This window comes from Erpetoichthys calabaricus, chromosome 3 (assembly GCF_900747795.2).
Source record: "Erpetoichthys calabaricus chromosome 3, fErpCal1.3, whole genome shotgun sequence".
NCBI lineage: Eukaryota > Metazoa > Chordata > Cladistia > Polypteriformes > Polypteridae > Erpetoichthys > Erpetoichthys calabaricus.
In genome coordinates, this window is record NC_041396.2 from 255,442,930 (window position 1) to 255,455,382 (window position 12,453).

General features: G+C 36.6%; 1 protein-coding gene across 2 annotated transcripts in view; it reads left to right on the forward strand.

The window, feature by feature from the left end:
- trim33 (tripartite motif containing 33) overlaps window positions 1-12,453 on the forward strand; it is a 180,446-nt gene that overhangs the window by 146,648 nt on the left and 21,345 nt on the right. The window contains exons 14-17 of one of the 2 annotated variants that reach the window (XM_051925147.1): window positions 2,477-2,639; window positions 5,993-6,354; window positions 11,874-11,997; window positions 12,295-12,369. In XM_051925147.1, coding sequence (XP_051781107.1) covers window positions 2,477-2,639; window positions 5,993-6,354; window positions 11,874-11,997; window positions 12,295-12,369 — 724 coding nt within the window. The remainder of the gene's footprint in view (window positions 1-2,476; window positions 2,640-5,992; window positions 6,355-11,873; window positions 11,998-12,294; window positions 12,370-12,453) is intronic. The other variant, XM_028798092.2, reaches the window with a different exon arrangement.

The following is a 12,453-nucleotide window of genomic DNA, read 5'->3' on the forward strand; positions in this document are numbered from 1 at the left end:
ACATTGTGTAAAATAAATTTATAAAGTAACATAAAAGGTTTAAATACTGGTTATCCTTTTACACTAAAATATTACTAAAGAGATTCAAAAAAAGTAAAATGGATATGTTCTTTTTCTTTAAGGAGATTAAATATTACTGAAGAAAGGAAAAAAAAAATAAAACAGCCAAATGGGGCTATGCATACGAACTTAAAAGGTTTAAATAAAACAGAAATATATATTTTATTTTTACTTGCTTAACTTGTGGAGGGTGTATCCTGTAGCAAAGCCCTAACTTTTTTCGTGAAAGCCCGTTTCAGTCAATAAGTCTTAAAAAAAGGTGTAAAGATATTGACAATAAGCTAAGCAAACCCAGGAAGACATGGAATCGTTTAAATCAAGTATCATTACATCTTCCTTTCTTAAAGAGAAGTAAGGCAGTACTTATAAGCTTACATATTTATATATAGACATACATACATATATATATATATCTATATCCGAAGCCGTGCAAGCACACTCTTGAGAATGCAACGTATAGTTGTACAGAAGAAAAGCAATCTTGCCTCAAATGAATGGCAACCTTTTGTAGGTCTATGAACTTAATTTAAACTTTAGGTTTACACGGTGCTTTCTTTCCGAAGTACCTGCACTCATGAATATGTCTGTATGTGTCAGTCGGTCAAATCCACGCGCTTCGCACCGGCGAAGTACCGCTTTTAAATTTTTATTAAGAAGAAAAGAAAACCTTTTTAAATTGAGGGAAAATATACTAATAACAGTTTGTTAAGGATCTGTTTTTTTGTGAAGCTGCCTTCACTCGAGTGATCACTTCGAGCTGACTTGCTGGCCAACTATAAGCGTTACCTGGTAGGTAACCACCCATACAATCAGATTGTGAATCAGACTACGAATGCCGTGAATGTAATTACCCCGATCTACATGTTGTCAAATAAACGAACCACACGCCGTGACGCAATTTTAGGGGCTTCGCCTGTTGCGCTGACGTCTGAGGTTCGATTCCCGTAAGGGAGTGAAGTGAGTGGCTGGTTACCTACCAGGTAACGCTTATGGTTGGCCAGCAAGTGAGGTAACATCAGCCACGGTGCCTTCAGTTGTGAGAAGCAGATCATAGAATGGTTTAAAATAGTTTACTGTCAAATAATGCAAAGAGTACGCGACACGTCTTTCCCCCTTATTCTTGGCTCATCAGGCGTACACACTCACTGCACTCGCTTACGGTAATCGAACCTCGGACGTCAGCGCTAAAGGGGCTTCGCAGCGGTGAAGTATTGCTTTTAAATTTTAATTAAGAAGAAAAGAAAACCTTTTTAAATTAAGTCTTAAAAAGAGGTGTAAAGATATTGACAGTAAGCTACGCAAACCCACCAAGAAATGCAATCGTTTAAATCAAGGCGCGAGTCGAAAAACACAATCTAATAATATTAGTTAACAATTAACACATTTCTATATGTATTGTAAGCATACAATACAACTGATAATATGTTGCACTTATTTATCTGGTGTACCGACATTTTTGCGCGTTTAACGTCTGAAATCTCACGTGGTTTGTGCCCTTCAGAATGAAAACAGTTTGCATTTACCTTTTTAATAAAAGGCGAGCTTTTAAGCCTGAGAAATCACCCCATAAATGCACACGTTTAATTGTACATCTGTTAATATGTATGCTTACACAGTATTAAAAGACACTGAACAATGTCATTTACCTTTGTTCCCGCGTTTGATAAAAGGCGAGCTTTTAAGCCTGAGAAATCACCCCGTAAATGCACACGTTTAATTGCACATGTGTTAATATGTATGCTTACACAGTATTAAAAGACACTCAAAAATTAACGTCATTTACCTTCGTTCCCGCTTTTGACTCGTGCTGTAAATCTCTTCCTTGTTTTTAGTTCACGTGATTACGTAGGAGGCGTGATGACGCGATACTTGACTCCGCCTCCTCCATTAGAGTATATAGACAAAAAACAGGTTCCAGTTATGACCATTGCGCGTAGAATTTCGAAATAAAACCTGCCTAACTTTTGTAAGTAAGCTGTAAGGAATGAGCCTGCCAAATTTCAGCCTTCCACCTACACGGGAAGTTCGAGAGTCAGTCAGTCAGTCAGTCAGGGCTTTGCCTTTTTTTAGTATGTATAGATTTAATCAGAATATTGCTCATTATTTCTGACTATCGATTTAAATATTTGCATTTTGTTCAGCTGAATTCTAAAAATGAAGCTTACCTTCACATAATTAAAAATTTAACTATTTTTCAAGATTTGGTAAGAGGTAGAAGTACTGCTTTGTTTTTAAAAATTTGTTTCAGCTGTTCACAAGTCTTAACCAGTTGAAGTTCTACCTTTTTTTTTTTTTTTTTTTTTTTTGAGCTTTTCTTTGAATTACCCTGGCTTGTTTGTTTTTCTTAAAATTGTGATGAACTTTACACAGTCTCTTGCCCACTGTTCTAAAGTTGGCTTTAATGAATGCGACTCAGTCGCTCTCAATCTCTTTCCAGCTGTGGTTCCTCTGGGCGAGCAGCATCAGGAATTGAACAGATGAAGATCAAGCAAGAGCCAGGAGTGGAGGAAGAATGTGGTTTCACAGGAACAATGGTCAAGCAGGAAAGGGGTGATGATGGACGCCGCAGTGCCTGCATGGTACCTATCATTTTCTTCTTTTTATTGAGTACCTAACAAGTCATAAACACATTTAACTCTTTTGCAAGCAAGCATTATGGTTTGTTGCATGGATGTTATTTAGAGTTATTTATGCACAGTCTGTTATTTAGAGGTTATGGCACTGATTTGAACATTTTGATTATTTAGACTAAAATATTTTATGAGGTTGTGGATACATTATTACTACATGTTTAACTATTCATGTTCTGATTTTTGTGGGCACACAGTGGTGCAGTGGATTCACAGTTCTGGGGACACTCTTGAAAGTTTTGCTATAGAAATATAGCACTTTATTGGTCCCTGAGAAAAATTCAGTAGTTCATTTTCTTTATGTTTATACATTTTGAGGGAGAAGCAAACTTTAACTGAAGCAAATTCTGAAGAAAAAACAATCCCTCATCAAAAAATAGTTTTTAACAAAAGCACACGTGCCACGATTATTTGCACCCTGCATCGGATACTTTGTACGTCATCCCTTTGCCAGTTTAACAGCACTGAGTCTTCTCCTACAACATCTTATAAGTTTGGAGTCTTAGGTCCTCTCTTGTGTCTGCTTCTCTTCAGCTCACCCCACAGGTTTTCAGTTTGATTTAAGTCTGGTGACTGAAGTGGCCATGGCAAAAGCTTGATTTTTGTGTTCCTTTAACCATTTGAATATTGATTTAGACACATGTTTCGGATCATTGTCCCGCTGGAAGATCCTACGACAACCTAGTTTTAGTTTCTTGGCAGAGGCAGCCAGGTTTAAAGTTGAAATCTCCATAGTATTTCATTGAGCCCATGATACCTAACAAGGTTCCCATGGCCTTTGGATGAAGAACAGCCCCACAACATCAGAGAATGTCCACCATACATGCGAGAGGAAATTTATATATTAGCATAAATAGCCATAAAAGTAATTAACAGCTTCTGAAGCATTAGATTAAGCTTAAGCTAGAATGTCAAGCAAATAGGATATGTCAATCAAATAGTTAAATATAAAACATTAGCCATATTGCATTATTTTCTGCTTGAAGCAGAATTACCAATTTGGGAAAGGAAAGACAGAATAGAAAGAGAATGACACACAGAAACTGTCGAGGACAGAAGAAAGGGAAATATGAACACCTGTGTTCGAAGGTTAGGAAGCTGAGGAACGATACCAATGACATAATATAGAAAAATGGTCCTGGTAGGCACATCAGAAGCCAGCTGGAATAGTGAATCAGCAGAAACAGCAAAGAGCATTGTTACTAACATGGTCAAGATGATGTAATTCATGAAAAATAAAATTAGTATATTCATGTACTAGTAAAAATATAGACAAATATATAAACATTAACCTTAGTGCAGAAAATAATGCAAGTCAGGCCTGCCACGCAAAGAATTAAATAAAGGTACATGTTATATTTCTTTTTAATTAAAGCTTAGCTTCAGCCGCTAAATAAAAAATAGCTTGAAGGCCAAGGGAAAGGAAATAAGAGTGCCCAAGAATGGAAGAAGGGAACATCTGATCAGCCTAGGCCAATCATAATAAGCAAAACAGAAACTAAAAATGGACAATAGACAGTAACATACTGGAGGCCAGCTGCAGGGAAAGTCAGGAGATAATAATGATTCCCATGAGAACTCGAGGTATCGGCCCGACAGTTGCAGAGGGGATTCAGAGAAAAAACAGTGAATGAGCTAATTTCAGCGAGGTTGGAGTGATAAGAATTTACTATATAAGTTTTGCGTTATGAACTGTTCAGGGCTCAGCTCAGTTTGGCAGTATTGGGTTGTGTCCATGTTGTTGTTATTTTATTGCAATAAAACTATAGACTCTGTTTGCCTACCCTGAGTCTCCTAATAGCCTTCATTTCAGGTAAAATGCCTTGTGGTGACAATTTTTCGCCACGACAGTATTGCGATCCATCTTTTTATTTGAAACTCACCTTGAATGGTTGTTGACAAAAATCTCAATTTTCATTTCATCTGACCATAGAACACTGTTCCAATTAAAGATCCAGTAACGTTTAGCAAACTCCAGACCCATAAGTTTGTTGTTAAAATTATAGAAAAGTCTTTTTTTCTGGCATGCCTTCCAAATAATTTGTTGGTTTGGAGGTGGCATCTCATGGTAGTTTAGGAGACTTGATGATTCCAAGATGCAACTTTTTTCTTTAGTTCTCACTGTGCGTGGGGGCAAAAATAAAAAACTTGTGTCCACTTTGAGCTAAGTTGGTACCATTTCCAGTTGATCTAAACTTTTACTGCTTTTTACTGCTTTAATTGTAGATATCGGCAAGTAGCATTTTTATAGCCATTTCCAGACTTGTGAAGGTTAACACTTTTCTCTGATTTGTGGAGTTTGCTTTCATGTGTTTCCCATGTTGATGACTAAATAAAGGAATTTGTCCTCTGTGCTACCCCATATTTATAACCCCCATTAACACAGAAAGTAATGGATTTCTGCTTGAAAGTTTCAACACACTCTGATCAGCTTATAAAAAATAAGATATAGATGTTTCAGTTACACTTTGTTCGTAAGAATTTCAAGAGGTGCTAGTAATTATAGCACATTTGGTTTTGTTATGAATTATTTCTTAATGATGGATGATTTTTTTCTCAGAACAAATTTACTTCAGTTAAAAGTTGAATTTCTCATTTTTTCTCTGTAATATCAAGATAATTCACTAAAAGGTGATTTTTTTGCAACCCCTTTCACTCATCTGTTGTGCTGTGAGGGATTGTTTCTTCCATAGCTGCCTCTTTCCTTGTTGCTAGGTAGATATTAGCTCCACAAATCTTTGTAATTGATTCAATAGTTTTAAAAAATGTATAGGTGCTTCATTTAAGTGTGTTTATTACAGTCTTATACATTTTGCTATTTTTAATGGGTAATTTGCAACAAACTTAGCAGAAATTTGTTTAATAAATAATAAATTGATTTTTTGCTAATAGATGGATTTGCACCTATTTCAGTGGCTCAAAGAAGAAACATTTATGACAGAGCATGACTTGGAAAAATTTGTTGTACTTTTTACTTTGTGAATACATTACTCAATCATTACATACTGAAAAGTAAATATACTTGTAGTAGATAAGGCAACATTGCCAGCCTTATTTCTAGAATAAACTGTACATTATTTCCCAATATATGTTAGCACACTTAACCATAATTTAGCATATTTATTGTTAAACTATTTAGAGATGCTTCTGAGTATTTTACCTTTAAGGACTGCTTGACATAGTAAAGGCAGAGTTTTCCCCTTTGATTTTCATTTCTCATTTTATATGTCTGCTACACAAGTTTTTTGTTGCATACACGTACTCTTATGAAACAGATTAACAGTATGTGGTCTCTTTTACAGTTAAGCAGTCCTGAAAGTAGCCTCACTCCCCCTCTGACAGCCCCAGCACCTTTGGATCATGACCTTGATGTGTTACGAAGTCTTGAAGAGCATGTGAAAATGGAGCGAAAGGAATCTTCCGGAAGTTGTAAGCAGCAAGCCCTGACGACGACGACTCCAGTTGCTAATGGCAAAGGCTCTCCCAGAGGTTTCCTACATCGGTTACCTCGTGTGACAGGCCCAAACAATGATAGCAAAGATGATGACCCAAATGAGGACTGGTGTGCTGTCTGCCAGAATGGAGGAAACCTACTATGCTGTGATAAGTGCCCTAAAGTATTTCACCTCACCTGCCACGTTCCCACTCTTCTAAGCTTTCCTAGGTAAATTTCTTCAGGGTTAGCTGGACCTGTTTCTGTTATGCAGTGTTGTCCTTACCTTTTTTTTTATTGTCAATAGTCTTTGTTTGAAATCAACCTCTTAATTGTTATGGTACTTTTTGAACTTCATGAATCTATGCAGGAACTTTTCTTTCATTGACAGAAAAAATCCTACGATTGACAATTCAAACTTTCTGTTGGAAAGTTGGTTGTATGACATGATATACATCCTTCAATCATCGTACAGTGATCCCTCCTCGATTGCGGGGGTTGCGTTCCAGAACCCCCTGCGAAAGGTGAAAATCCACAAAGTAAAAACCATATGTTTATATGGTTATTTTTATGTATTTTAAGTCCTTGTATAAACTCTCCCACACTCTTGTAAACATTTCCCGCACAGTTATGCAGCATAAACCCTTTGTATTCTCTTAGATATTAGGTAATTGAAATTATGTATGTAAACACAGTTTATATACAGTAAAACCTAAATATTATTTTAAAGATATTGAGCGTCTCCGATATCACATATGTTACAGACATAGACAGGCCACCAGCAATAAATATGTACAATGCAAGAAAAATTGTATACAGTAAAATGTGTGTACAGTGACACTAAAATTAATTATGGTTACTCACCAACAATGACATGACGACTTGTCCGGTAACGATGAGTTTAATTTTACTGCACAACAAAGGAGAGTGTTACAGCTCTTCTAAAGGAGCCTCTTCAGGCGACTGTGTAGCACCGCCGTTGTTCTTCCGGCAGTCGTCAATCCAAACCCCTAAAGCATATTCCGTCCGGACTACTGCCTTATTACGTCCACTTACAACTCGTTTTGCACCCTGGTTAAAGGACACTGCGGCTGTAGATCTTATATTATTTTCCTCCTTTTTACATAAAAAGAATCATGGATTCATTGATGCCGTAATGGCGTCCTACAGCGGTGTAGCTGTTCCCTTCCTTCAACATATCCAAAACGTTTACCTTTTCGGCAATCGTTAGCATCTTCCGTTGGCGCTTGGGCACGGCCCCTGAAGCAGGAGCAGATCCATTTGCAACCATAACGAAGGACTTGACTATGTACAAAGATAAACACGAAAGAGCACAAAAGTTAACTCTTTACACAGCGAAACATGTTGATGCTGAATGAGTGAGACGAGACTTCCTGGTTAACGCAGAGGAATCGAATTCGGCGAACCGTCTCTGAGCCAATCAGCACACAGGAACTTAACTGCGTGCTCTGATTGGGTAGCTTCTCAGCCATCCTCCAATAGCGTCCCTTGTATGAAATCAATTGGGCAAACCAACTGAGGAAGCATGTACCAGAAGTAAAAAGACCCATTGTCTGCAGAAACCCGTGGAGTAGCGAAAAATCCGTGTTATATATTTAGATATTCTTACATATAAATTCTGCGATAGAGTGAAGCCGCGAAAGTCGAAGCGCGATATAGCGAGGGATTACTGTAAATGGTTGGTTTAATTGATTTTGAAGTCTGTTTTGTAGCTGTCTTATGTTGGAATATAAGAGGCAGTATTTATTAATGCATTTTTAATAATTCATTTAAAAATATGTGCTTATTGTATATGTTCAAAAGAAATAGCATACAGTATACCCCCAAAATTCACGGGGGTTGCGTTCCCAGAGCACCCGCGAATTGTGAAAAACCGCGACTTTTGGATGTGGTTAAAAAATGCCTTTTAAATGCCTATTTTTATAGTTTAAACCCTAAATATAGTATGCCCCCAAAGCACTTTAATTTCGTTGCAAACTCAGCTTAATACATTAATACATTACCTAAAAAATTACCTTAATACAGTACCTAAAAACAGAATGTAAAGGTAAACCCGTATACTGTACAGTACTGTACTGCTATGTCTCCCGCGGTGCTAGAATGTAAAATACCGATGTTATTGCTGTACGTACTGTAATTCATGCAAGCACGTTTTCTTTGTTATAAGTAGAGTAAATATATAATAATTTCATTTAATTAAAATGCAGTAAAATGTACAGGTGCTCACCAATGATGAATGATATTGATGATGATGAAGAAGTAGCTGTGCAGTATGATTCAGAGGATTTAAAACTCCTCGGGTGTCGCCTCTTCAGGCGCTTCAGGAGGAGTCATATCTTTGGACGGGTCTTCTTCTGGTGGGGTTTCGCGCTGGCTTTTCTTTATAGGTTTCAGGAACATTGTGATGGGAAGTTGCTACATCGTCTCCTGTAGCGAACTCCTGGTACAATTTCCATGCTTTCTAACAGATGTTACCGTCCAAGGGGATGTACTTCTTTCTGCAGTCAGTGATCCACAACGCCAAGCCAGATTCCATCCTGACAATATTTTTATTCCTTATGGTCGTTACCTTTTTGGCACTATCACAGAAACTTACAGATACGGTACTCCAGATCTCTGCTTCATTCATTCATCTTTATGTAGCGTGGGGTGCTTTCATTAATGCCATAGTGGTGCGCTACTGCAGCATACCTTTTTAGTTTCCGGAGCAAATCCAGTAGTTCAGCCTTCTCCAGGAGTGTTTTAAACTTCTTCTGGTGCTTAGGCTCCGTGCCAGAAGCCTTAGAAGATGCAGGGCATTTCGGCGACATCTTGTGCGTTTAAGAATAACAAAATGAATACAATAACAAAATGGAAAACACGAGGACACTCAGCTGGAGACGCGTCACAGGGGAGCAGTCAATCAGCAGCAACAGGTGGCGCAGTGGTAGTGCTGCTGCTTTGCAGTAAGGAGACTGTGGATGATTGTGGGTTCGCTTCCCGGTTCCTCCCTGTGTGGATAGCGCTTTGAGTACTGAGAAAAGCGCTATATAAATGTAATGAATTATTATTATTATTATTATTATTATTATTATTATTATTAAGGAGAAATGAATAACGCTCTTGGATTGGCTACTTTCACCATCCCAAACCACGTTTCCCTCGACGGTTGCTTCCTGATCTCTCTACAGCACAGTATTGCCACGAAAAAGCCATAAAAAATTGCGGAGGATATTTGCGCTTTCCACTAACAATTTATAGTTAGGTTCTAAGGAAAAATCTGCGAACCCTGAGCCGCAACTTCGCGGGGGTCTACTGTATAGCTTTTTTGACAATGTTGCTAATCATAAAATTAGAAGAGTATACTGGGATACCCCAGTACCACTTCAGCTGACTGTTTATGGTCAGGAGTAGCACTGCTTGTTCTCCCTGTTGCTGAGCTACCAATGCTCACATTAAACCCATTATTTTGACTGATTGTATGTACAATCATATTTCTATACTGGCTCCCCACAGCTCATGAGAATAGATGAAGATGCTTGTATTGGTTGACTGGCAAATCAAATGCTTTTTCTAAGCACTTCTCACTTCAGTACTTCACAGTCACATGAATAAGACAACTGTTTAAACACCACGAAAGTACTATTTAAGATGGAACAGCACAGTGGGAACAATGTTGCCACACAGATCAAGAGTTCTGGGTTAGTTAAAATCCTGTGCATGAACATTGTCTCTGTGGAGTTTTCATGGTTTTGTGTCTGCCTAGTTTTCCACCGTTTCAAACATTTAACCATTAGGTTAATTGTGTGTTTTAATGTGACACCTGTATGAGTGAGGATTTATGTTTGAGTAGCCCCGATGATGGACTGGTACCCTGTCCAGAGCTGTTATCCTGCCTAGTGCTTTCAGGGTAGGGTCTGGTTGCTCATGACTCCTAATTTGAGAATAAAATTTATTTAAGACTTGCTATACAAGTGTTGTATAGTAACAAAAAAATATTGCTAATGAAGAGGGTAAACTTGTGTAATACAGTTTTCCAAGTGTTGAAAAAATATAATTAGTGTAGTGGACAAGTTCTTGTTATTAGGGATGTCATGGTACCACAGTTTCTTTTATTTGATACCAATACCAGTTTTGTGATACTTTATACCTATTCATTACAGAGCAAAAACAGGAATCTCATTTAACTATTTTTTATTCAAGTGAACAATATTGTCTTTTTTTCTGTAGCAGAATATAAAATATATATACTAACATGAACAGCAGCTTTAAAATACCGTTATACCCATCAGTTACTCAAATGTCATTTAAATAAAGTAGAATTGTTAGTTCATAAATATCAAAAGTTGAATTTGTTTTTTGAATTTTTAATGTGTGATAGACACAGGGATTCCCACAGTATAACAACCGGTGGGATAGGTTTACAGTGGGAAGATTTCACCATAGGGTTTATAAAGAATATCATCCTTAACTATCTCAATTACTTTTAGCATGTGAACATTTGGCATTTGGTGCTTAACATTTTTCTCCAATAATTGAAGCTTTTTTCCTTAAAATCTATACTAAAAAATAAAAATTCAAACATTATATTTGTAATGTTTTGAGTTAGTGAATTTCAAAGTAATTTACGATATTTTAAACGATCTCATTAAATCTTCTTTTGACAAGCATGTGGTTTGTCAGAGAATCGCTATGTTTGATTTGTTACATTTGCAAGTTATGATTTATATTTGCACCAGTAGCTGTTTAAAATCTTACTAAAGAGTAATACAGTCTATTCTCAACATTTGGCATGTTTAACTTTTGCGACTTTAGTTTTGGCAACCTTTCATATTCATGGGCTTCATGGCTATATACAGTATGTTTGTAGGTAAGTAAGTGTGTATATGTGTATATATATGCACACTCTTCATAATAATGTGTATGTGTGTGCTGTTTGTGACCTATCCTGCCCTCATTTAAGTTTTAGTGGTACCAGTTACTTCAAGTATCTAAAATATTTTTTCCAGTAATTTAATAACAGTATATTTTAGAAGAGACAGTATGTATCTCTGAGTTACTTGAAGCTTGTGGTGTTTTGTTTTTGTTTTTTTTGCTGCTGTTTTTGTCACATTAGAGAAGCAACACAGTACAGTCTTAAAGTGATAAGTTGTTTATTTTCACAAATAATAAAGAGCTAAGTGATTTTGGTGTACATTGTGGATCAAATCAGCAGAAACCTTGCTTTTCTCATGTACCACAAAAGAAACCTGAGCACAGAATGTAGTCAGTTTAGTGTTTGGTCATTGCCACCATCTACTGGCAGAAGAATATTTTACTTTTAGTAAAAAAAAAAAAAAAAAAAGAGGGATTCACCTACTGTTGCACCTTCATTTCCTAGTTTTGTACTGTAAACTGTTTTCATTAAAACACTACTGACCAAGCTGTTTCTGTTCAAAATACAATACCTACATCTATATATGTTCCTCTCTGTTAACAGAATTTGAAGAGTAGAACTTATCAAGCTTTTTATTTTTTTGAAAATCATAATATATAGGACAGTTTAATATTTTCAGAGTAAAAAAAATTCTTCAGTTAAATGAATTCTAGAAGTATCATATAACCAGCAAATTGTTTGTTTTGACAGTTTTGACATTATTGTACAGGAATGGCTCTTGTCTGTGAATACATCAGTGAATATCTGCATAACCTAAGTGATTCCCTATTTATATGGTTAACTGTGACACCGTACATTTGTGCTTTTGTTACAGTGGAGAGTGGATCTGCACTTTCTGTAGATGTCTGAATAAGCCAGAGGTAGAATATGACTGTGACAATTTGCAGCTCAGCAAGAAAGGGAAAACTGTCAATGGACTGAACCCTGTTGACCAAAGAGTAAGTTGACTTGTTCTTTATTTAGAGGATATAGAGTTCGTATTTTACCAAAGCTCAGGATAAAAAACATAATAAAACTGTTCCTGTAAATACTTGGCTGAAAAGTGCTTTTTTATTAGCGTTGTTTGTGTGAGAGAGAGAGGTCAGATTTTTGAACAGTTTACATTTTTTAAATTCCTGTATAGTGCATATTTTTGGTTTGCAGAACTGAAGGGATATTTTAACCTCGGTTTATCCATGCATGTGATTAATTTTGTGTGGATTGCAGTTAACATACACACACTTTTATGCTTCTAGAAATGTGAACGTCTTTTACTCTACATTTTTTGCCACGAGTTAAGCATGGAATTTCATGAGCCAGTTCCAGCCTCTGTAAGTATTAATGTGTTTTTTGTTTCTGGATTTCATATGGTCTTTTTTTGTATTCATATTTTTTTCAAAAAACAATGTCAATGT